Genomic DNA, 25,519 nt, shown 5'->3' with positions numbered 1-25,519 from the left:
TCTAAAAATCTTGGTCTGTACATCCAAGGCCAGGATGTGTGGATTCTGTCTTCAGTGAAAAGTTTGTTTTTTGGTCTATCACACTGAAAACTATGCAAAGTTCTCCACAGGGAAGTTTTACTGGCTGGAAATTCGAAGTAATTGTGTGTTTTGTACTTAGAATGTGAAGTTATTATGCCTGCTTAGAAAGATGGGGAGATTTATTGACAGAAAGGTGCGCGGATGAAAAACCCTTTGCAGATAGTCCTGGTGCACTCCTGCAGTTGAGTACCTTGGAGGTGCCACCTACACTGGACATGAGTTTATTCTATTTTGAAGAACGTGTCTGTTGGCTCTGGCTTTGACTGGGTTAAGCCCATTCCTTTTCCATATAATTTTTTTTTTACTCTTATGGCATTAAAAAGGGATTTATTAGAGTAGAATTGAATACCCAGCTGTCTTTTCTAGGTTACTCTGATGGATGCCAACTACGTTATGGACGAGACTCTTGGCACATCCACATTTCCCATCTCTTCTCTGAAACTGGGAGAAAAGAAGGAGGTCCAGTTGACTTTCAATGATGTAAGTTGGGACATTCGTGGCTTTGCCTTTGTTGGGGCAGCTCTGAACAGGGTGGGAGGTTCTTCAAAGAACACCTGAACTGTTGTGTAGACCAGGATGTAGAACGTTTCTGTTGGAGTGTTGGGAAAACCCTTGGCCTGCTCTTGATGTTCATTCCTGGATGGAAGGAGATCCAGGGCTGTTTCTGTTCCCTCAGTACTATGTATGTATGTTTTTTCTTAATACTCAGCTATTTCATGAATTCCAGAAGGGATTAGGATATCTCATGGGGTAAGGGTGGCAGCCTTTCAGTCAGGAAATAGCTGAATATTTGGGGGCACACAGAGGCATCTCGGGTGAGGGTTGTTCTCTGCATACCCTGCTCTGAAGCTGAAAGGTCTGAAGTTTTCTAAGCATTCACTGTCACCCTGAAGGCACTGTATTTATCTTCTTACAGCCTTGCTGGGGGAAGAATTGAGCAAAACTATGCCACTGTTTTGTGCATCCCGGCTGAGAGAATCTTCTTTAAAAGCCTAGTTTGAAACTTTCTCGTGCTAGACCAGTTCCTTCTCCACTTGATGCAGTTTAGTTTTGTGGCCTTAGTGTAAGAGGTTACTCAGGGTTTGCTGGTCAGTGCATTGCCCCTCCTGCTGATGCCTGTGGCTTTCACAAAGCTGTCAGGAATTCTTTCATTATTACATGTTTCACTTTCTGTGAGTGGCTTGTTGTAACACAGCCCTTCTTAACACGCAGCAGTGCAGTAATTGGATTATTCTCCTTAAACACGTCTGCAAACCAGATGGAATCACTTCAACAGGGATTGTCTGCCTGCACAGTAACTCCTGGAAACTGTTGTCAAATCTGTGTGGAATTGAGCTTGTTCTGCATGTGTTAAAATCATGGAATGGTTTGGGTTGGAAGGAACCTTAAAGCTCCTCCAGTTCCAACCCACTGCCATGGGCAGGGACACCTTTCAAATCCTGTCTGCATTTCTCTGTTGGGCTGAGGTTTATTACATGATCAGAGGTCTTGATTTGTGACTGCTCTGCTTTCTCCCATGTGACATAACTTTAAAAGTGTGCTTGCAGCAAATAACTGGTTTAAGGCCTATTTATTGGAAACCAGAGAGTTTCATATGGAAGATTTAGCATTTAATTTAGCTTATGTAAATTAATTTAGCCTTAGGCTGGTTGGAATTTTGATATCCTTCTTCTTTTTTCTTTTTAAAATTGCTGCGTTTTTGGAAGTTTCTGCATATGTATTTAACTAAATGCTTCAGTAACTCTTGGACTTGCAGGGTGTAGGCTGAGTGCAGGCCCTGGTTCTGCCAGGCATGAGGTGAGGTGGTGAGAAAGAGCTGATGAATACATTTTGAAGACACAGTTTACAAAGCTCATTCAAGTAGTACAAGGCCTTCCCACGTTACACATTGGCTTTGACTTCTCATCAGCATTCAGCAAAGCTTGGTAGAGAGTTTTAGGGGGAAAAATCAGTGTAAAAAAAAGCCAAATACACTCCGAAATTTATAAACAAATAGTAAGGGAACGTGAAGTCAGGTTGAGCCTGATGGAGACAATGAATACATAACATGTATTCCTGAGATTTCTGTGGCAGTCTGTGTAAGCTATAGAAAATGGCATGATATTCCCTATTGGAATGTTTCCCTCCAAGGGTTTGTTTCGTACATATTTTTTGAGCGTTGGATCACTGTGTGGTTCCTCAAGTGCTTTCTAACTTAGTAATGTCAGGTGGGGGAATAATGTAATTGTTACCCTGCCTTTGAAGTGATTCCTAAATGACTCTTCACTCTGTTCCTTCATGTCCTCCCTTTGTTATTCCTTTGCCTCTTCTTTCTCCCACCTCCCTGTTCATTTGCAATTCCCGTTTCAGGTTGTTCCTGGCCCTTGGGCAGGTACTGGGATGTGGGAGCCAGAGGCAGCTTTGCACTCCAGACCCTTCCCTGCTCTGAGTGGCATGCAGATGTTCAGTCTGGGGGGTTCTAGCTGTGTTCCTGGTGATCACATGCCACAAACAAAGAGGATAATCCACGTAGAGCTGGAGGAGAGTGAAATTAGGCACTGAGTCTGTTACTGCAAGGCTGCACTGAGGTGGCTCCTGTGTAGGAAGCTGCTCAGAGAGGTGAAAATACCTCTCCATTCTGTCTTAATTTGAGCAGCTCCTACTCTTGGATTGTGCCTAACATGCTTCAATAATAATTTTTTAGCCTTTTGCCTGCAGGCAACCCCTTAAAGTGCTCTGTGAAAGGCAGAGCAGACCAAGCCATAGCTTGTGGTTTGCAAGTGAAATCATTATGTAGTGACACTTATTGCATCTTTCAGAAACTTGTATGCAATGTGTCTGATGGATAAATAAAGCATATTTGACTGTGGAAAGGCATTTGGTGGCTCATGTGGAACACAGAGCCCTCACAGCTCTGGGTTTCAGACACAGGCTGAGTATGAGGTTTGCTCAGAACTGGGAAACCAGTGGCAGGAGAAACAAAGAATCCCAAGTGGGTGAAGAGAATTAGATCCCTTCAGGCCAAAGATAAATAGCTCTGCCAGGGATTATCAATGGAAGAAAGCCAAGGCAATGGGATCTGATGAATGGAAGTCAGCACCTGAGCAACATTTTCCACTGTATTCAGTGCTAGTGGTGTGTTTTGGAAACACATTGTGTGCTTTAAAACAAAAAAATCCATAGAAAAGAAACTCATTCATGTATGTTGGAAATATCCTCCCTTTAAAAAAGTGATTTAAAGGAATATTCTGATAGCAATAAATTATGTTCCAGGTGTATTTGTGTTTTTTTAACTCTTAAGTGGTGTAACTGTATTTAAATCTTTTTTGTTTAGGTCACAGAAATGACTTTGGAATTGTCTCTTGAAGTATGGTGAGTATCTCCTATTTTAAAAAAGTGGAAAATGTATTAGCAGCACTTTATTTTTTATTTTAATCTGTTCATTAGAATTTTCAGAGAATCCTGGAGTATCCAGAGTTGGAGGGGACCCACAGAATCATCAAAGTCTAACTCCTGGTCCTGCACAGGACAACTCCAAGAATCTCACATGTGCCTGGTGTGATTTGCTTAAAAACATGTTAGATAGAGGGCAAAACCTCCTTGGTTTAGCACAGAAATACCAAGTAAAAGTGAGGAGATTTTAAACCAGGTTTATTTTCACATTGTAATTCTGTCACTGGCTGAACACCATTATTTGGAATAATAGGTGTGACCTTTCCAAACGTTTGCAGGCCCAAGGCCATCCTGTGTGAGTCTCTCACCCTGGTTTCTGTTAAATGCCTTTCTTCTCAAGGGCTTTTTCTCTCATAAACCCACAGACCTCAGGTTCAGCTTTATCCTCACTGTTTTACCTTCTGTGGGAACTTTGCATCCCACATGAACTTTCAGCATATATGGCTGCTCCTTACAGACCTGCCCCTAAATTCTATTTAAATGTTAATGCCACACGGTGCTGAAGGCAAAGGTGAAGATTTAGGGCCAGGATTTCACCACATGTGAGGCTCAGCAGATGTCTACCTTTATTTTTCCCTTTCTGCCCCCTCTCCAGCTGTCTTTCTCCCTCTTTTTTCACCTGTCCTGGTGAAAAAGATCAAAAATCACATTGAGGCTTAATCAGAAAAAATATATTTTAAGTCTAAAAACTAATTTCTGAGAGCAAGGCATTTCAAGAATCCTTTTTTATGTGTAACTATAAATAGCAGCACTGAGCACTGTAAGCATTGCCCTCTTTCCTAATGACTCTGGAGACTGACAAACATCCCCCAGGGATAATTTCTGCTCGTTGTTTTGTACTGTGAAAGATGCAGCTGTGGGTGGGCCTTGAGACCACCCCTAAACCATCCAGGCTTTGAACATTACAAGTATTTCTTATCTCTGACATTAAATAAGCAGAAGATGCTTGGTTCCATTTGCTCTTAGGCTCTGGAATATGTTAAACTAAAGGGTCTGATCAAGTTCTGCTGCTATTCTGATATACATGGAAACTGTGGAGTCAGAGTGTCATATATATCTTTGTGGAATGTTGCTTCTAGGCAGCCTTTTCCCCTCTTTTTCTTAATCCCATGACTTTTTTAAACTAAGTTTTTTAGAAGTCTGACAAATCTGATCCTAAATGGATCCATTTCACTGTTGTATGTTTTTCATAAAGCACTGGACAAATGCTGCCTGGTACCTAATGTGTCAAAGCAGGCACAGCAAGCATTTTTAGCTTGTCTTACTAAATAGTAAAGCTAATAATAAATCTAATAGGACTAATAATTAGCTTAGTAAATAGGGGTAAATCAGGGTCTGCAGCTTCCTCCTGAGGGGCAACTCTGATCTCTGCTCTGTGTGACAGCAACAGGACCCAGGGAATGGCTGGAGCTGTGCCAGGGCAGGGTCAGGTTGGATCTCAGGGAAAGGTTCTTCCCCCAGAGGGTGGTTGGCACTGCCCAGGCTCCCCAGGGCAGTGGGCACAGCCCCAAGGCTGCCAGAGCTCCAGGAGGGTTTGGACAATGCTCTGAGGGACAGGGTGGGATTGTTGGGGTGTCTGTGCAGGGCCAGGAGTTGGACTGGATGGTCCTTGTGGGTCCTTTCCAGCTCAGGATATTCTGTGATTCCATGATTACAAGGATGGGAAGTTCAATGAGGTGGAGAGCAGGAGGGGTTTATGCACTCTCCTCTGCTGGGAGGTGACTGGGTTCAAACCCTTGGAGTGACACAGGCTCAGTGAGGAGTTAACTGGTCCAACTGGGCTGTCAGACTGTTCGTCCTGCCTTGATACCTGAAATGGGAAGGGGGAGCTGAAGTTGCAGCTTTATTTAGGTACAGCATTGAAGTGCTTACACAGCCTTGTGTACATGTTTGAGAGCACGGTGTGGAAAAAGCTGGGGAAAAGGGCTGAGTTTTTCCTGTGGCCTGCCAGTACGATTTGTGCTGTAGATGTATAATTGTATATGAGTGATGAATTCATTTGCTGTTTTTATTTGTTTTTTAATGAGGTCTATATAAAATTCATATTTTAAAGACACAGTATTCCATTATACTTTGCATCCGTCACTCCATGGAAACAGCTGAGCATGAATAATATAATTATTGCGTGAATAATATAATTTATTTCATCTTATTAAATTCGATAAGGAATTTCTGCCTACTTCCACTCGTTTCCCAGGGTGATACCTTGAATTCTTTTCTGGGATTATGCCTCTTGTTAAAGCCTGTCTCTTTTGCAAACCAGCTCTTCCACAGATCTCCGGTTCAGCATGGCCCTGTGCGATGAGGAGAAGAAATTTCGGCAGCAGAGGAGAGATAACATCATGCACAGCATCAAATCATTCCTAGGAGAGGAAAACAGCAAGAACTTGACCACTGCCCGTGATGTAAGTCTGGAGAGTTCACACCAAGTTTAGCATCACCTTTGGAATGCTGCATTTGCCTTTCAGAGGAGTGACTGAGGTGTGTGAGGTGGAAGGGTTTGATGTGAAGACAAGTTATAGAAGTGGAAAAACCTCTTTTTCTGCTTTGAACATACAATATTTAGGCTGGACAGTAATTTTTTCTTGGCTCTAAATTTATAGATTAATGTTTAAGGACAAGGGGGAATAGCTTTAAACTAAAAAAGGAGACTTAGATGGGATATTGGGAAGAAATTGTTCCCTGTGAGGGTGGGGAGGCCCTGGCACAGGTTGCCCAGAGAAGCTGTGGCTGCCCCTGGATCCCTGGAAGTGTCCAAGGCCAGGTTGGACGGGGCTTGGAGCAACCTGGGCTGGTGGAAGGTGTCCCTGTCCATGGCAGGGGGTGGCACTGGATGGGCTTTGAGGTCCCTTCCCACCCAAACCATTCTGAGATTCTGTGATTCATTTGCACTGGCACCTTAAACAAACTGCTCTAACTTTTCCCTTTGGAATTCCATGCTTTGTGAAGGTGTTGGCTCTGAGGGGAGATTGCCATCTGCAAAATGCCTTGAGGGTGTGTGAAATATCTGCTGCTCCAGAAGCCTGGGATGGCTGTGGGCACTCACCCAAGGCAGAATTTGCCCCTGCATGCTCAGTACCCAGCCTGTGCTCTATGACCTTCATATTAAAAGATTAGGCAGGAAATGAGCTGGTTTAATTTTAGAATCAGCTTAGAAATCATTTTATTCTCTTCCTTTCTTCTTTTCCTTTAGCCTGCTTTATTGGATTAGGACTGAAGTTTATTTCCTTGATAACATGAGGAACTGCAGCTTTAACGATGGTGGCTTGGGTCACATTAGAGACTTAGAGAATCCCAGAATGGTTTGGGTTGGGAGGGACTTTAAAGCCCATCTCCTTCCACCCCCTGCCATGGGCAGGGACACCTTCCACTAGCTCAGGTTGCTCCAACCTGGCCTTGGACACTTCCAGGGCTGGGGCAGCCACAGCTTCTCTGGGCAACCTGTGCCAGGGCCTCACATCACAGTGAGGGGGAGGGTGCCAGCCCCTGCTGAAGTCTTCAGTGATTTCATAAAACACTGCATTATTTAGAGTTAATTAAGGAGACACCTGGTACAGATCCACTGATTTTGTAGCACCTTTTCCATCCTCCTCTTTCTTCCTTGCTCTGCTCCCAGAATTGTGATGGGAACACTGTATGTATGTGGGGCATGTCAAGCAATGAACAGAGTCCATGAATTAATTTGGGTTGACTAATTCATTGCCATTGTGCATTTTAATATAAGCAGAATGTGACAGTCTCTTGCAGCTGACACTGAAGAATTCCTTTTAAATTTCGATGAAGTTTTGAGCAGGTAGTAAATGTTTTATTTGTTGTATACTTTTGAACTGCCAACTCTGTCTTGCTTTGTAAAATGGTGCTTGTGTGAGCTTTCGGAGGAAGATGAAAGAATTTAACAAGTATTGGACATATTTTATTTCTAGTGAGATAAATTGTATTGTGAAGGAACATTTTCAAGGTTTCTTAATTTTCACTTCAGTTATTTTTATCTTAACACATCTAGATCTTATCAGAGTAGGTATTTGTCAATGTGACACTGGTCTATTCTATAGCAGAATAGTCCCTTTCTCAGAAAGGATGTGGATATTCTGCCAGGATCCAGTTAGAACTGGAGTGATACTCAGGGCCTCAGGTGATGTGTGTGAATTACTGTAAAGGCTAAGTAAGGTTTCATGTTCATTTTGTCCTCATCTTCCCTTGGTATCCCTCACTGCCTCAAATACTGAAGTTTTATCAGTGAAATTGCATCTTCCCAGGCAGTAACTGTAGGTTTATCAACCCCAGGAAGGACTGAGGCAGTGGGATCCTCCCATTTTTCAAATGCCAAGCCTGTATTTCGAAGCTGACTTGTCAGAATTTTTAACTGCTTCTAGCAATGAAAAAACCTCTTTTTGTTCAACTTAAACTGTAGTTTTACTTTTATTGCTACAGGTAGAAGATAGCAGGAGGATTTATAGGATGTTTGGAGTCTTAACATGAAGTCAGGGAACGTGTTGAGTAGTCTTAGCTGCCTGTGAGTCTTGATGAATCTTAAACAAGTCACTTATTCAAAGTCCACCCAAGTTGTTTCCTCAGTGAGTAGCTCCATGTGTGCCTTGCAGGGATGCTGAGCGACTTCAGTACCTCTCAATTAATTAGACAGCCCCAGATGGGGAAGTGACTACTTCCAGATTTCCTTCCTTAATCCTGAGGCACATTCTGCAAACACAGAGGAGGAGATTTCTTGTACCTGTGTTATTGCTCAGTTTATTTTTATCATTTTTCTTGCTTTGAGCAGTTTTCTAAAGATACTGTAATCATTTAAAGAAATCATACAGTTCTCTGTGGCTGGATTTGCAGAACAATTTTTTAATAACCATTTCTATGCCCTATGGCATTTTTTTCCACCACAGGCATTCAGACTTTGTGCACTGTGTTTCCAGGGTATTTGGATAAAAACATCTGCATCACTCATTCCCAAAATGAGATTTAATGTGGCTCAGCTTTTTTGCTCCATTACTGGAAGATAAGATTGAGATGCCTTTTTCAGGGCTTGCTTTTCTTAAAACATAAGTTGTTTCCCAATCCTTGCCATTTTGCTGCCCAGTTTGGTGGTGGAGCAGTCAGCACCTGAGATGAGGTGCCTGTTGATTGAAGGGGAGCTGTACAAGGGCCTGGAGTGATAAAGCTGAAGGAGGGCAGGGTGAGATGGGATATTGGGAAGGAATTGTTCCCTGGGAGGGTGGGGAGGCCCTGGCCCAGGTTGCCCAGAGAAGCTGTGGCTGCCCCTGGATCCCTGGAAGTGTCCAAGGCCAGGTTGGACGGGGCTTGGAGCAACCTGGGCTGGTGGAAGGTGTCCCTGCCCATGGCTGGGGGTGGAACTGGATGGGCTTTAAGGTCCCTTCCAACCCAAACCATTCCATGATTTGATGTTCCTATGTGTGGTGCTCAGCCAGTCCACACAGTACATTGTCCCCCGGATCCCAAAACAGTGCAGATGTCTTGACAAAACATTTAGTGTTGTTAAAATGTTCAGTGGAGTGTGTTTGGAGGATATCTGAGCTGCTTTGCTCAGAACTAGTTGTGTCCCTCAGCACTGTGCTGTGCAGAGCAGCTGTAGGAAACGGTGTTCTGGTGGTTCCCAAATGGGCACAGCCATGGAGAATGGGGGGTGGTGGTGTGGCCAGGGATTAGAGCATTGGGCTTTTGTCTCCAAGACTTTTGGATTCGATTCCCTTTTTTGCTGTTGACTCACGGCATCACTTTCACATGAGTCACTTACCCTTTTGGTTTGAATTTACTGATGTGCTGGAATGGGTTTAGTACCTCTGCCCCAGTTTCACTGGTTCTGTACAAAGGACTTGGGGTTCAGGGCATGTCTGTGGAGGAGTATGGGTGCCTTGGTATCCTCTCTTTTCTCCCTTCTTCAGTTGTGAGGTGGCTTCTTGGTTCTTTGCCCTGTGTGCTCTGGCTGCAGCCACTTCCCCCTGCCTCTGCCCTGTTTGTCCTAGAGGGCAACTTGTAGGATTGGTGTATTTGATTTCAAATTTTACCATTTCATGCCCTTAAACATGTTGGAAACTGAACTGGAGCTAAAAAGCTGCCTTAAGAAACCTGCCTGTTTCCTCTGCAAAGCAGGAAAGGACTCTGAACCTTCATCACTTGACTTATTCTGTAAGTGAACTTTATTCAGTGGGCTGAAATAAATGAATTAAATGTGCAGGAGATGCTTCTCTTCTGTTATTTGTTTTCCTCATTTAAAAGTTTTATTTACTGTGCAAAGCCTAGGGTACTGGGAGGGCTCAGCCTGGAGAAAAGGAAGCTCAGGGGGGACCTTCTGGCTCTGCAACCCCCTGACAGGAGGGGGGAGCCGGGGGGGGTCGGGCTCTGCTCCCAGGGAACAAGGGACAGGAGGAGAGGGAACGGCCTCCAGCTGTGCCAGGGGAGGCTCAGGTGGGACAGGAGGAGGAATTTCCTCCTGGAAAGGGTGGTGAGGCCTTGGCAGGGGCTGCCCAGGGAGGTGGTGGAGTCCCCAGCCCTGGAAGTGTTCAAAAACCACGTGGCACTTGAGGACATGGTTTGGTGGTGAATGTGGTGGTGGTGCTGGGCTCACAGTTGGACATGATGATCTTAGAGGTCTTTTCCTGCCTTAACAATTCTGTGGCAGTTCTTTGATCCATGTCCCCCACGGTATCTCCACCCTCCCCAGGGCAGGGCTCTGTGGTGCCCAGGGTTCCTCTGGATCCAGCTTACAGGAAGTGTTTGCAGTCAGGATGTTGGTGACTCTCCTCACCCACCGTTCATTGCTCATCTCCATAACGGATTTCTCTGCATCCTGAAGAACACTCAGACTTTCCTTTGTGCCTGTGCCTCTTCACCCATGAGCAGAGTGGTGGAGCAGTGGTGCTTTGGAAGTGCTCTTACATGGTTTTTCCAGGCTTGCACCTGCAAACCAACATCTCCATCCTGTTGGGATGTGTCTCGTCAGGTTGAGTGGGCAGTGGTTGGTTGTAAAGAGCTTTCAGAGCCTAAGGTACATTATTAAAAGTGTGATTACTGACTCTGCTCCTCTGTTCAAAGCAGCTGCTCCACTATTGGGGTGTTGGCTTAACAAAACAGGCACATCCTAAATCCTTACCTGTGCTTTGTCATTTTTTGGATAGATATCTATCTCTCTATTCATGATGAGTGCTGGTGCCAAGGAATACCTGTGGTTTCTATTACTAACACTTATGAGGGTGATCAAATAATATTACTGCATCAAGAATAAGCAGTTTTGGGGGACTGGAAGCCTCTCAACTTCCTTAGTTGTTGTTCATGGTCACGTCCTTGTGACAGTGCGTTGTCAGTCCCCAGGGAGTGTCGTGGCTTGGAGCGTGGAGTCTGGAGAAAGGACCAGAACTCAGGAGTCACGTGGATCTTTTCTTATAACTAATCCCATCTATTGGCACCTTAAATTGCCTTTCGGGGAGATTTTTGACAGATTACCAGTTTGATCAGATAGGGCCTCTCTGCCCAGCTGTGCCATTCTTTTAATGCTTAGTAACCACCAAGAGGTTGTTGCTTTATTACCACTGAAGAGTGGAAAATTCTTCTGGGTTTTGGAAACTGGGAACCAGATGGGCCCTTTGCTCAGGCCAAAACACGTGATCGTGGTAGCAAGTGAATTTTTGTCTGATTTTGCTTCTTTTTAGATACTCGGGGAAACTGTGCAGTGGAAGGGAACAGCCTTGAGTCAGGCTGGGAAGTAAGAAGGAAAGAAGCAGAAAATAAACCCCTGTAGATACATTTTTAATATGGTGTCACCATGTCTGCTTGTCTCTCTCCTGGTAGCTGAGGAGTTGTACAAATCCACATAAATTCCTGTTACCTCTCTGATAGTTTTTTGCAAGGTAGTGGTAAATTTGAGACTGTCTTCATGCTGTGTAGTAATATCAGATGTTTTTATTACAAAATGTCTTTATAAACTCCTGGCCAAAATAATATTTGTCTCTCTTCTGTTTCTGATTAGTAACTTTTACTGCTTGTGGCTCTGTCACAAAGATATGAATTGGGTTAAAGCTGGTGTTAGAATTGCTTTAAAAGTGTTTGTGATCTTGTAACCAGATAGTTTATTTAATAACTAAATTTAATATCTTCTCTATTTTGGATTATGGATAAGGAGGACAGACATTCTAAAGAAATTCTGGCTATGTTTTGGTTTAGAAATCTTGCTACAAGTGGTGACTTCTTCAAATAAATTCTAATTCTTCAGATACCAGGCAATTAAAATTGTAAGTAAAAGGGCATTGTGGGGGCAACAACTTACTGATGCTGAGACCTGATGTGGTTAGTCACTCAATTTGTAGGTAGTATTTTCAGGTCTGAAGCAGTGCCACAAATCTGTACAAGTGAACTGAACTTGAAATTCTGTATGTTTTGGCAGCAGACAGGAAGCTAAGGAGGGTCAGAATGACAGTATTTGACTCTCACCATGTATTTTACTCCTTGACCAGAAGAATCAGACATTACTTCTGTGTGCCTGTAAGGAACCTGAATAGGAGGAGTCTGCACAGGGGGATTTCCCCTTTCAGCAGGGGATTAAAATCCCTCTTGTGAGGACACAGGCAGATCAGGAGACAACTTTTGGTTTTCAGAGAAAACCATTTCATCCCACAGTCTGAATCTGACTGGCACAAATCCCTCGTGATATTTTCTTTCTGACAATGACCCAGATATTCCCCAAAGGAAGTGTCTCTGGTTGCATCCTGATGTCTGAAATCTTCCTCATTAAATTAGGCAAGTCTCTTCATGAAGGTGTTCTTCACTTTGGTCAGGTGGATTCTTTATTTTCCCATGGACCACCTCCATCAGCAAACTAGGCTTCATGGTCAGGAAGCCCAGGGTCTCACTGGTGTCACCACCTGAGCCTGACAGCATCTGCTTGAGCTGTTGCTCTTCCAGAGTAGAAAGACCAAGACCTCAGGCTGCAGCCTTGGGCACCTGTGCCCCTCCTTCTTCCTCCAAGAGGGGCAAAGCCCCTCTCATCTGCTCAGGGTCTTCCCTGCTTGTGTTTGCACCTCCTGAGTGCTGCTGGTGCAAGACAGGGAGGGAGCTGGAAGGAAGTCTGCTCTGCCCCTCTCGGACTTTTCCAGCTTGGCAGAACCTTTCATGCTGCTGGCTGGTTCCTGGCTCCCCTTGCTCAGGATCAGCAGAGCTTTCATCCCCTACTTCGGTCCAAGAGTGCTCCTGTCATCCAGCAATTTGGGAAGAAGAAGGGGCTGTGAGTTAATGACATACAGATTCATGGCATGGCCTCCCATCGGGGGCTGGGTGCACTTCTGGGTGCCACAGTGTAGGAAAGATCTCAAGGTGTTGGGGAGTGTCCAGCGAAGGGACATGGAGATGGTGAAGGGTCTGGAGGGGCCATAGGGGGAGCAGATGAGGTCACTTGGCTTCTTCAGCTGGAGAAGAAGAGACTGAGGGCAGAGCTCACCAGGGGCTGCAGCCCCTCTGTGTGAGCAGGGACAGGACCCAGGGAATGGCTGGAGCTGTGTCAGGACAGAGGTTGGATCTCAGGAAAAGGTTCTTCCCAGAGAGTGGTTGAGCACTGCCCAGGCTCCCCAGGGCAGTGGGCACAGCCCCAAGGCTGCCAGAGCTCCAGGAGGGTTTGGACAACGCTCTGAGGGACAGGGTGGGATTGTTGGGGTGTCTGTGCAGGGCCAGGAGTTGGACTGGATGATCCCTGTGGGTCCCTTCCAGCTCAGGACCTTCTGTGATTTGGTGGCATATAATGTTTATTTACCACTTGTAAGTGTTTATAGGAGCTGCTGTGGTGATACCCTGTTCCTCTCCTCTCTGCAGGTCCCAGTCATAGCGGTCCTGGGCTCGGGAGGTGGATTTCGTGCCATGGTGGGGTTTGCTGGAGTCATGAAAGCACTTTATGAATCCGGAGTTTTGGACTGTGCCACTTATATTGCTGGGCTCTCTGGATCCACCTGGTAAGGGCTTTGTCTTTTGGTTTGCTTCAGGTTTTCTTCAGGAGGTTCAAGAATGAATTTTCATGAGGGTTGACTTATTTCTGTGGTTAAAATCAATAGCAAATTTTAAACGTGCACTGTCAGTGTGGAAAAGAGAGAGAGACACTCTCTCTTGCAGCAGAGTGGGGCAGTGGGGCAAGTCACTGACAGAGAGTAGGTTTAGATTGGATGTTGGGAAGGAGTTCTAGTCTGTGAGGGTGGGGAGGCCCTGGCACAGGTTGCCCAGAGAAGCTGTGGCTGCCCCTGGATCCCTGGAAGTGTCCAAGGCCAGGTTGGACGGGGCTTGGAGCCACCTGGGCTGGTGGAAGGTGTCCCTGCCCATGGCAAGGGGATGGTCTTTAAAGTCCTTTCCAACTCAAACCAGTCTGGGATTCTCTGAAGTATGGAGGTGTTTCAGAATGCCTTGAAGGGTGAGGACATCTCAGGATCCAGGTGATCTTCCTAAGAGTTTTGAGAGCAGGAATGGGTGGAAAGAGGTGCCACACATACACACCCTCATTTCTATGTCAGCCCCCAATACTGCATGTACCAGGACTGTGTAACTGATTCCTTCATCTCCATAACCAAAATAGTAGGAATTCAAGCTGTTGGAACAAACCCAAAGTATATTTTGTGTGTTGTTTTATTTTCCTGATGAAATGTGGAAAAAAAAATCCCTTATGATTTGAAGCTGATGACTCAATCAATCCAACATGGATTGTATACTTCAGGAGGGCTTTTCAGAGCTTCTCTGATAGGTCTTTTGCTTCATTTCAGACCCAATAGTCCCCTTCTTAGTGCATTTACTGGGAATGCCTAGGATCTGACTGCCATGCTTCAGAGCATCCCACTATGGATTGCCTTGTCTCACTCCCATTGTCACTGTTTAATTTAGAAATTACATTGGTTTTTAGTCAGATGGGAGTGAAGATCTTCCCAGATGCCTCAATCAGGGTGCCCTAATGAGGTAGGTATGATGTCCCTGTGTCTGACTCAGGGAGTGCTGCAGCCCAGTTACAGGAATAACATCCACAGGAGAAGATGAGAGTGATGTCAGTGTGTGAAAGGGGCCTGCAGGCAGCAAAATGCTTTGAACCCCAGAATCCTGTCTGCCTCAACCACTAATGACTGAGAAGGTTTCTCTTCTCCCTGCCCAGTGCTATGAACCTGTTGCCTTTCACCTTCTTGGCTCTTACAAAAACGATCCCAAATTACACTTATTACAAGCATCTTATTACAAACATTGAAACTATTTGTTTGGACGTTTCTGAGCTGAAATGATGTAACATATTTTAAAGGTGTGTCGTTTTCATCAGCCAAAACATCTGACAAATTCAGTTTCAACTCCTTACCATCACACTTTGTTCATTCAGTGAAAAATGGCAGACTTCTTTTTGACTAGCTGTAAAATTTGGTTTTAATGCCACTGGACCAGTTTGCAGTAGAGGATTTTGCATCCTAAGAAAATTTTGAACTTTTTAAGGCAAAAATATGTGTCAAACGTGTCCCAAGTGTCACAAAACGGGATTTTATCGTAGCTGTACCAGTTTGAAAACTGAAGCTGCATCTCAATCCAGTTTAGGACCACCTAGTACAAGAAAGGTATTGAAAAACTGGATTAATTCCATTAGAGTACCACTGAGGCAGTTAGGGGACTGGAGCATGTGAGGAAGTGGGGCAGCTGAATTAAAGGCAAAGGTAGTGGTGGGGGGAGATCTCACCGTTGTCTTCAGCTTCCTGATGAGCTGTAAAGAAGACAAACTCTTTTTGGAGACCCAGAGAAAGGACAAGGAGCAATTTGATGAACATTAAGAAATCCATTTTGCAGTGAGAGTGTCCAAGCACTGGAATGTGTTGACCCATCCTGACTTGGCTAGGCTGGGTTTGGTGTCAGCCTCTCTCTGTCTGACTCAGGGGATGCTCATACAAGAGCAGAACTTGACTGAACAGAACCCTGAGCAACCTGAGCTGACTTAAATTGGCTCTGGATTGAGTAGGAGGTTGGAGTAGAGACCTCAAGGGTCCTGCCAGTCTAAATTGTAAGGTTATGTGACTGTGTCTTTTCTTTGAGAGGAAGAAACTTTTTTGTTGGAATAGCCTAGTATAAGTGAGCAGGGAATCTGCCTGGGATGAGTTTTATCCCCTGGTTTAAAGTTAAGGAAGCACCTGAATTTTGGTTCCACACATCTTAACCTCAAGAGTTACTAATTTCTTTGAAACAGATAATGACCAGTCCTGTTCCTTGTGTGGGGATTTTTGTCAGTTATTTTCCACTGTTTGGAGGTTGCTTCCCCAATTCCAGACTAGATGGAAGCTTTCAGAATGCCAGGAGGTCTTGAAATGCCAGGAGTGTCAATGAACTAGAGTAACTTTCTCGTTTGGATTGGACCATAAAAGGTTGGCATCCCTGAATCTGGGTTTTCTGTCACTAGTGGTGGGGGCAGATTTGTCACTGTCCATTGAGAGGTCTGGATGTACTTTGTTCAGAGTTGTGAAAGCATAAGACATCATCTGGCTGGATGAAGAGCAATGGAGTGTGAGTAACATGGAGTGTGTTTGTAGGGAAGGGTTTGTAGTCCACACTCTGAACAGACGTCAGCTCTGAGGTCTCTTTTTGGGAAAACCCAGTTGTGAAGACGTAGCTGATCTAATGTAAACCTATAAAATCTGTGTTAAAATAGATTATCTGAACTGCTTCAGTCAGAAACAGATATTGGAAACTGTTGGATTTGAACAAATTTGCTTTTGCTGTCTGATGTCACCTCTTCAGCCTTTCCTTGCTTGATGAATAAATAAATTGACACTTTGACACTCCCTTTCTTTTTTTTTTTTTTTTTCCATCCAATCTAGAACTTGGGACTAATGCTCTTTTCTTTCCTGAAGGGTGGAGAATTCCTTTCCTGGCAGGAGAGGCAGGTTTTTGCTTGTCCCCTCAGCTGCATGCCTAACCTTGGAACAATGCATTGACCTCCCTGGGTGTTTCTGCCATCTCTCTTCAACCTTGTGCTGATTCTCCATCCTGCACTTCCCTTTCCCTGCTCCCATGGAAGCTGCTGCTGTTGTTGCACCCAGGAGCTGACGTGCATGCTCAGCTTTGGTGCCTGGGCCAGAATCATGAGTCAAGTTCTTGCATCACACGTGGGACAGATAAACTGCTGGGCAGTGACCTCAGGGCCAGGCTGACTCTGTGTGTCTGAGCTGTGCCTGCACTATGGGATGTGTACCTGAACCATTGAGTAAATAATAGTAAATCAGCCTCTGGGAGATTAGGACAGCCTATCTTGAGCCTTGGTGTTGCTTAATCCAACCAGGTGAAAGCCACGGTTTCCTGCACGTGTGGCTAAACTGTGTTTTGGAGTAAACTGAACTTGTTTCTCAGTAACACATCAAGATTTGCCTGATAGGTCTCTTCTGAATCCTCCCAGTCAATTAACTCTCTGCACAGGTTGTACTTACTGTGCTTCAGCTTGTTCTGGAAGCATCCAGATCCTGGAAAGCAGTGCAGTATTGCAGCCCTGAGTGCCCTCAGGTCCTGGGCTGATCCCCCAGCGTGGGCAGCAGGGCAGGGGGGGATTCTGCCCCTCTGACCCTCAACTGAGACCCCCCTGCAGAGCTGCTCCAGCCCTGGGGAACAGCACAGCAAGGACATGGAGCTGCTGGAGAGGGTCCAGAGGAGGCCCCAAGATGAGCAGAGGTTGGAGCAGCTCTGCTGGGAGGAAAGGCTGGGAGGGTTGGGATTGTTCAGCCTGGAGAGGAGAAGCTTTGGGGTGACCTGATTGTGGCCTTGCAGGACCTGAAGGAACTACAGGAAAGATGGAGAGAGACTATGGACAAGGGATGGAGGGACAGGACAAGGGGAATGGCTTCCCACTGCCAGAGGGCAGGGATAGATGGGATATTGGGAAGGAATTGTTGGCTGTGAGGGTGGGGAGGCCCTGGCCCAGGTTGCCCAGAGAAGCTGTGGCTGCCCCTGGATCCCTGGAAGTGTCCAAGGCCAGGTTGGACGGGGCTTGGAGCAACCTGGGCTAGTGGGAGATGTCCCTGCCCATGGCAGGGGTGGAACTGGATGAGCTTTAAGGTCCCTCTCAACCCAAACCATTCCATGATTTGATGTTCCTGTGTGTGGTGCTCAGCCAGTCCACACAGTACATTGTCCCCCGGATCCCAAAACAGTGCAGATGTCTTGACAAAACATTTAGTGTTGTTAAAATGTTCAGTGGAGTGTGTTTGGAGGATATCTGAGCTGCTTTGCTCAGATGGAACTGGATGGGCTTTAAGGTCCCTTCCAACCCAAACCATTTCAGGATTCCGTGATATACTGAGATATTGTAGGAATTTTTGGATAATGATAGTGAATTGGAGAGGGACATCTTACAGTGAAAGAACTGTGTGTGTCTACTTCTGGGACCTCCAGTCTGCCAAATTTCAGTGTGCTGACTTGAGGAGCTCCTTCTACAGCTTAGGGGGATTCTTTCTGTTATCCCTTAAACAGATAAATGAGGACACTTTAGTCATTTCCATCATACACATATGGCAGTGTATGCTGAATGTTGGATTGTGTGCTTACATGTAGAACAAATGGTTTAGCTTTCTGTACCTGGAGAAAAAAGAAGGGACAATTTACTGTGTAAGTGGTAAGTAAATTAACCTGATTTGATCAGTAATTGTATCAAATTATTTATGAGTTTATTATAGCTTTCAGGCAACTGCCACTGAAGCAGGTTTGATACTTGGCCTGTTTTCCACTGCAGGTACATGTCAACTTTGTATTCACACCCAGACTTTCCATCAAAGGGCCCAAAAGAGATCAATGAAGAGCTGATGAACTCTGTGAGCCACAACCCCCTCCTGCTGCTCACTCCTCAGAAAGTCAAACGCTACATCGAAGCCCTGTGGAATAAGAAGAGTTCAGGGCAGCCTGTCACCTTCACAGATATCTTTGGAATGCTGATAGGGGAAACACTTATCCATGATGTGAGTTCTGGGCTTTTCTTATCACTGTTAGGGCTGTGAAATTATTGCATAGTAACCACTGTTACTACTTTTTTTTAAATGACCTTGGTAACGTTTGGCAAAACGTGTTTAACAATAGAAATATTTAAAGTTACTGGATAAGTTACTAGGACAGATACTGGACAAGACACTTGTAAAATGCTTTCCTTGCTCTGGGGGATGAACTTGACTTCTGAGTACTTACAGCAAGCTCTTGACATTGTGTATCAACATTAAAATTCCTGCTCAAACCATTTCAACAAAATTTACAATGTGGTGTCACCTCTTCATGCACAGTTTGCTATAAGAAAAGCAGCATTTGCTTAACAAGGTACTAATTTCAAGGTGAACGATCCACATCTCTGTCTATTTTTATGTGTTTTTCTGAGAAAAGAGACAACAGGAGAGCTTCACACTATTGTATTTTGTTATTCAACTATCCTGCTTGGGTCAGTTAGGATTGGACAATCCTGGCTAAATCAGGCACACAGACTGCAAGTCCAAATGTGTCAGGTGAGCAGCAGTTGGATGTGATCTTATGGCAAGATTGAAATGTATAAATGGAGTCACAGGGGTGTTTTATACACTTGTGTCTTTCATGAATATAAATTGTTATTAGGTTTTAAACAGTTAAAATACTGAAAAACAGGCAACACAGCTCTTAGTAACAGATATACAGAATTCTGATGCTGAAGGGATCTTGATGATGGTGTGAGGTTGGTTAGATGTCCCTGTTTACTAAGGGATTAAATAAAAACCCAGATGTTGCTTTGTCCAGCAATTCTGTTTGCTTTTTGGCCATGTTATTTTGGCTTCTGTAATGTGTCCTCCTTTCATCTTCCTCCTGTATCCTCTCCCACTCCTTCCTGAATGGTGCAGCTAAAAGGTGTTCAGGCAAATTATTTCCTTGTACCAATTCTTCTGGTTTTTGTAGAAGTAACTGAGTTTGTCCATTTTCCTTCTCAAATTTCAGAGAAAGGAGGAGTCTCCCAAGTGTTTATATAAATGTAAAAATAGAAATATGTTTATGTAAACATATAATATATAAATATAGTTTAGATAATATATATTCTATATATTCTATATTCTATATATTCTATATTCTATATATTCTATATATTCTATATATTCTATATATTCTATATATCCTATATATCCTATATATCCTATATATTCTATATATCCTATATATTCTATATTCTATATATCCTATATATTCTATATTCTCTATATTCTATATTCTCTATATTCTCTATTCTCTATATTCTATATTCTATATTCTATATTCTATATTCTATATTTTCTATATTCTCTATATTCTCTATTCTATATGTTCTATATATTCTATATATTCTATATATTCTATAAATTTTATATATTTACCTAGAACATATATAAATATATAATATAATTATACTGTATTTATAAATAGGTTATATTTATAGATATATTTCATATGTATACTGATATTTATATATAAACATAATAAATAGATAGATAGATAGATAGACAGATAGATAGATAGATAAATAAATAAATAAATAAATAAATAAATGCCTTCATAGGATCTGTTTGGAACTGATCTTTCTTTCCTGCAGAGAATGGACACCACTTTGAGCAGCATGAAAGAGAAAACCAATAATGCCCAGTGTGCTCTGCCACTCTTTACGTGTCTCCATGTGAAACCAGACGTGTCAGAGCTGATGTTTGCAGGTATGGCTCCAATCTGGGTGTTGGGTCACTTGTGGGAAGAAGAGAGAAGTGTGTGGATCACAAAAAAAAGCCTCTTTTTTAAAGGAAGGACATGGAGCTGCTGGAGAGGGTCCAGAGGAGGCACCAAGATGAGCAGAGGTTGGAGCAGCTCTGCTGGGAGGAAAGGGGAGAGAGTTGGGATTGTTCAGCCTGGAGAGGGGAAGCTTTGGGGTGACCTGATTGTGGCTTTCCAGGGCCTGAAGGGGCTACAGGAAAGATGGAGAGAGACTGTGGACAAGGGATGGAGGGACAGGACACAGGGAATGGCTTCCCACTGCCAGAGGGCAGGGAGAGATGGGATATTGGGAAGGAATTGTTGGCTGGGAGGGTGGGGAGGCCCTGGCCCAGGTTGCCCAGAGAAGCTGTGGCTGCCCCTGGATCCCTGGAAGTGTCCAAGGCCAGGTTGGACGGGGCTTGGAGCAACCTGGGCTGGTGGAAGGTGTCCCTGCCCATGGCAGGGGGTGGGACTGGATGGGCTTTAAGGTCCCTTCCAACCCAAACCGTTCTGTGGTTCAGGATCACTTACTTGGGTAGGTGGATATTCCCTGGATTGGTGCAGTATTTGCACCAAGGTTACAGGGCTGTGGAGAACAGGCATCAGATGGATGTATTCCTTGTGGCACACTATGGAACTGAACCTTTTCTTGCTTTTAAGATGCATCTTTTCTTGTAGGTTGAGAGAAAACAGCCTGTTTTTTTGGTCCACAACCTTTCATTTCTCTATCATTCTTGGATTTGGAGTCTTGTTTGTAGACCATTTTGGAAAACCATTGGTTTTTTAACCTGAAAATAAGTCTGACACCATAACAGCCCTGAGAAGTGGGAAGTGGTGGCCAGGTTTTGTTCTCTATATGTTAAAAAAGTGATTTCCTAGCAGTTGCAAAGAATATTCCTTCCCCTTGAAGGAGCTGAGCAGGAGTCAGGATAAAAAGGAGTCTGGTGTCTCCAACAGGGAAAAACTGCTTAACATGAATGTATCAAAAACCTTAAGGGAAATGTCTTCAGTCATACAGGATTATTCCCCTTTCTAAGAAGGGTGAAATTAACACTTAGACTTGATGATCTTAGAGGTCTTCCCCAACCTGAATGATGCTGTGATTAAAATGGAACAAACAATTTAGATATATTGCCTGTTTTTTACCTCTTGCCCAGTGTCAACTGCTGTTGGTGATGCAGGAGTGGCTTTTGCTCCTATTTAATCCATAGGTTTTAATCCCATCTAGAAACCTCAGTTTAGAGTAAATCCAGTTGTACAAGATGCTACACAAAGGATGTGTCTGTCTATATATAATTGTACAGGACTGAGAAGGGAAATACCAAGTGGTGTGCCCAAGGTTTATAAGTCATTGTGTTTCCTAAAATGATTATTAGGAACAGTTGCTCTCAAAGCTTTGGTTGTAATGGAAAATGAGGTGTAAATTAGGCTAAATTTGTCATGGGAAAATGTCTTTAACTTTCCTACTTAAGAAACTGATACCTTTTTGTTGGAAAATAGAAGTATATTGAGTTTTAGATGAGCTGCTGTTTTTCTACATTACTTATTTACTGCTTTAAAAACATCTTTAGTTAAGAATGACTTTGTCTAAGCAAGACCAGAAGCACCTGAATGTCTTCCTTTGGTCTAGAAAAGGTGTTGCCTCTGGCAGTGGATCTTGGGTTTGCTTTTTTGGGTTGTCATCTATATCATTCTATAGGGTGCTGGATTTTATTGTTTCTATTTTAGGCTTTTCTCCCCTCTTATAGAACTGAACAGTTTTTCCTGATGTGAAAGATACAGTAAGTTTTGAGCAGAAATATTTATTTTACACTTGCTTATTTACTTGATTATGGTTGGAGGCAAGACCCCTTCCCTGTTGAAATGTGTTAATTATATCAGATAACAAGATCTCCTGTTTCCCTCACCAAGAGCATTTAGGACCCCATGTGGTGTGGCCTACCCAGAACTGCACTCACCATTTTAACTGAACATTAAAATTAGAGTAATTTAGTTAAAGACAGCTCTTTACTTTAATTACGACAACTTCTGTAATGATAAAAAAATTACCTGAAGATACTGGTATCCAGGGTTAAAGAGGGAGTGGAATTTAATGTTTGGCTTGGATTTGGGGGGTTTGTTCTTGACAGTCATTACAGTAAATTTATGTCTCTTGAGAGTGAGTCTGTTCCTCTCTAAGTGCTACAGAATTAATTTGGGAAGCCTTGAGGGATAAATTCCGGGTTTCAGAGGGACCTTCCAGTCTCTGTTAGTGGCCACTGTCTCAAGGAGCTTCTGGAATGGCAGAAACTAATGCTGAAGTCCTCTAATTTTAAGGCAGAGACTTTATTTCCCTAAGCAGGGTGTGGGATCTCAGAAATTCTCTTCAAGCTGAAGGTGGACTCTCAAAGATTAAATTAATTCTAATTCTCCATTCAGCTTTGTTGCCCCCTGGTTCTGAAGATCTAAATATTGGCCCATTCATGTTTATACAGCTAAAGGGAAGTACTGTGCCATTCCTGCACTGGGTCTTCAAAGGAATTCCCTTCTGCTCCAGCAAGTGTGAAGATTTGGGGGTGGTTTATCTGGAAAACACTGTGTTGTGTTTGACTTGGCATTGGTGAGCACTGCCCTGTGAAATGAAACTCGCTGCAGTTGGGATTAAATCTTTCCTTTTCAGGACAAGTGTTCACCTCACGTTCAACAGGAATATCCTGAGGGATGGATGGCATTCCGTGACATGGAGGGATTTTTCAAAGCTGTCTCTTTTGCCTTTCCATTGCAGAATTATTTCTGACTTGTTTACACGAGCAGTCAAATCAATCACTGCTGAAAATAGGGAAGGGAAAACAGTTGAATGGGTGAAAGACTAAAAATGTAGGATAAGTTTGGTTTGTTGTTTGCTTTTTGAAATGAATTCTCTGATGTAAGGGACTCTACTGGTATCAAAGAAAGTATTTCCAAGTCAGCTAAAATCCATTTTCAAAGAAGGCCTACATCAGTAGAACGTAAATCACTTCTGAAATTTTCTGCCAAGATCAGAAATGCATTGAATATGAAATATTCCGTATTTTTCTTGAGCTCTGTTCAATAAAAAAGGATTTAAAAAATATTTTTGGCAGTGTTAGAATTCATGTTTATCAGCTGCCTCTCAGCTTTGCCTTTGCATTTTAGATTTCACCATAAACTTTAGGTTTGGGTGGAATCCAAATACCTCTCCTAGAATATTTCACAACTTCTGTGATACTCGATCATTTTTCTGCCACTTTTATCCCTGCTTTTCACATTTTTGATAGAATCACACTGAAAGAAAAGAAACTTGGCCCTCAGACCCACGTTACACTTGGTGTGGCAGGGAATTATGGTGAGGCTTGAGATGGAAACCAGATGTCATTGTGTTTTTCTCACTCGTGCTCACTCCTTTTATGCTTCTGGTTTTACAGCCTCGTTTTTTTTTCACCAGGTTGATTGTGATAACAGAAAACGAGACTGAGAATTCCTTCCCTGTTGAGACATCACTGTCCTGCATTTGAAATCAACATTTTGGCTTCTTCAAAGCCTTCCTGTTGATTATTTAGCTTCTCAGTTCACTACAGTTTCTTTGCTTGCACAGAGGTTTCATTCATTTCTGTGTTTTCCTTCTCATTTCTGTTCAGGTTGAGATTGCTGACTAAGGCCAATTTTGTTTCTGATTTTGCAGACTGGGTGGAATTCAGTCCCTATGAGATTGGTATGGCCAAATATGGCACTTTTATGTCTCCTGATTTGTTTGGCAGCAAGTTTTTCATGGGGACAGTGGTGAAGAAGTACAATGAAAATCCCTTGCATTTCCTCATGGGTGAGTATGTGACAGAAAGAGGCTTAAAAATAAAAATAATTTCAGTAGTTCATGGACAAGGGCTTTTGAATGCAGTCACACAAAGTGTGAAGAGATTAATTGGAAAGATTTCACAGACGTTGATTGGCATTTCTTGTTTCTTTGTTTCTTGTTTTGTTTCTGGTTTGGACATCTGAGCATGTTCCAAAATCAGAGGTGTGTTCAGAGAGCAAGCAACTGCTTAAATAGATTATTAAAATATGTGTTGTTTTTTTTTTTTCTTCCACTGACCTCCATTCATTATTTATTTCCCTTTTCCAGGTGTTTGGGGCAGTGCATTTTCCATATTATTTAACAGAGTGCTTGGTGTCTCCAACTCTCAGAATAAAGGTCCCACCATGGAAGAAGAATTAGGTAATATTAGTAAATAATTCTGCTGTGCAAAGCAATTACTGCCAGGATTCAGTGCAGTCCTCCTCTGTGGGAGGATGGCACTGCTGGGAGTCATTTAATTAATTACCTTTAATTGCTGACCTTGCAAGATGCTGCGGAGGTAGGGAAGGAGGGTTAGGAGTGTTCTTTTCTTCCTTTCACTTTTGTTTCTGCTCAGTGATGCTGCATTACATACACATATCCAGCTCTCCACAGGAAGTTCTTAGAATCCAACTCCTCTTCTTATGTTATGCTGATTTTTGGAGATCAGAAGCTGACAAGGACTTAATAGTCACTTATGTAGTCTCTTGACACTGCACTGTTTAATCAAGGGATTACTAAAATAGTCCTAAATTTTATCATCTCTGGATTGTTAATGTTCCATTCTGCCCACAACCTCCTGGTATCTGATTTAGTGATTTTGGTTTCATTCCACACACAAATGGTATGATGACTGGAAGGAAAGAATTTTAGCTTGGTTTAGATGGACTTTATTGTGTTTTATTCAAGAATGTAGTTAATGGTGAAAGGTTTTTACACTTCTGTTTCCCATTCAGAGGGCAGCATTACAAGGAAGGACCTGGCCAATAAATAAATTGTACTTGACAGCCAGATTTTTCTGAAGAGGAAGAAAAGAAAATGGATATTGAGATGATTTATAAAAAAAACCAAACCAGAGAAACCAACCCAACAAAAAGCCCACACTTGTCCCTTGGGTGTCTGTGTCTCCTAATTGATGGAATTCAGCTGTTTGATAACCTCCTTATTTATGGATGAAAATGAGACCTCTGGGTTCCTATTTGTGATGAGTGTTAACACCTGCTCCTGGAGGATCCCTGTCCATAAATGTGATCATGGAAAAGTGTGTTCCTGCTTTTTAAAGATATCGAGAGACAGAATGTTACCTGTCATCTCTGACTCATTTCACATCTCAGTTTAAAAATACCCTGGGAAGTGGGATCAGCTCTGAAAATATTAAGGTGGCTTCAACCCCAGAGCTGAAGATGTCCCAGTGACACCTTGGGACCACCAAAGTGAAGGCCAGAATTCCAGGGGACATCA

The 25,519-nt window shown here is 43.3% G+C and overlaps 1 protein-coding gene across 3 annotated transcripts in view; it reads left to right on the top strand.

The window, feature by feature from the left end:
- PLA2G4A (phospholipase A2 group IVA) overlaps nucleotides 1-25,519 on the top strand; it is an 81,936-nt gene that overhangs the window by 41,195 nt on the left and 15,222 nt on the right. For 2 of the 3 annotated variants that reach the window (XM_064664034.1, XM_064664032.1), the window contains exons 6-14: nucleotides 448-561; nucleotides 3,395-3,432; nucleotides 5,777-5,918; nucleotides 13,336-13,472; nucleotides 16,374-16,406; nucleotides 18,242-18,464; nucleotides 20,081-20,195; nucleotides 23,909-24,046; nucleotides 24,347-24,439. In XM_064664034.1, coding sequence (XP_064520104.1) covers nucleotides 448-561; nucleotides 3,395-3,432; nucleotides 5,777-5,918; nucleotides 13,336-13,472; nucleotides 16,374-16,406; nucleotides 18,242-18,464; nucleotides 20,081-20,195; nucleotides 23,909-24,046; nucleotides 24,347-24,439 — 1,033 coding nt within the window. The remainder of the gene's footprint in view (nucleotides 1-447; nucleotides 562-3,394; nucleotides 3,433-5,776; nucleotides 5,919-13,335; nucleotides 13,473-16,373; nucleotides 16,407-18,241; nucleotides 18,465-20,080; nucleotides 20,196-23,908; nucleotides 24,047-24,346; nucleotides 24,440-25,519) is intronic. The other variant, XM_064664035.1, reaches the window with a different exon arrangement.

This window comes from Pseudopipra pipra, chromosome 9 (genome assembly GCF_036250125.1).
Source record: "Pseudopipra pipra isolate bDixPip1 chromosome 9, bDixPip1.hap1, whole genome shotgun sequence".
NCBI lineage: Eukaryota > Metazoa > Chordata > Aves > Passeriformes > Pipridae > Pseudopipra > Pseudopipra pipra.
This window is presented reverse-complemented; position numbering and strand designations above follow the sequence as displayed.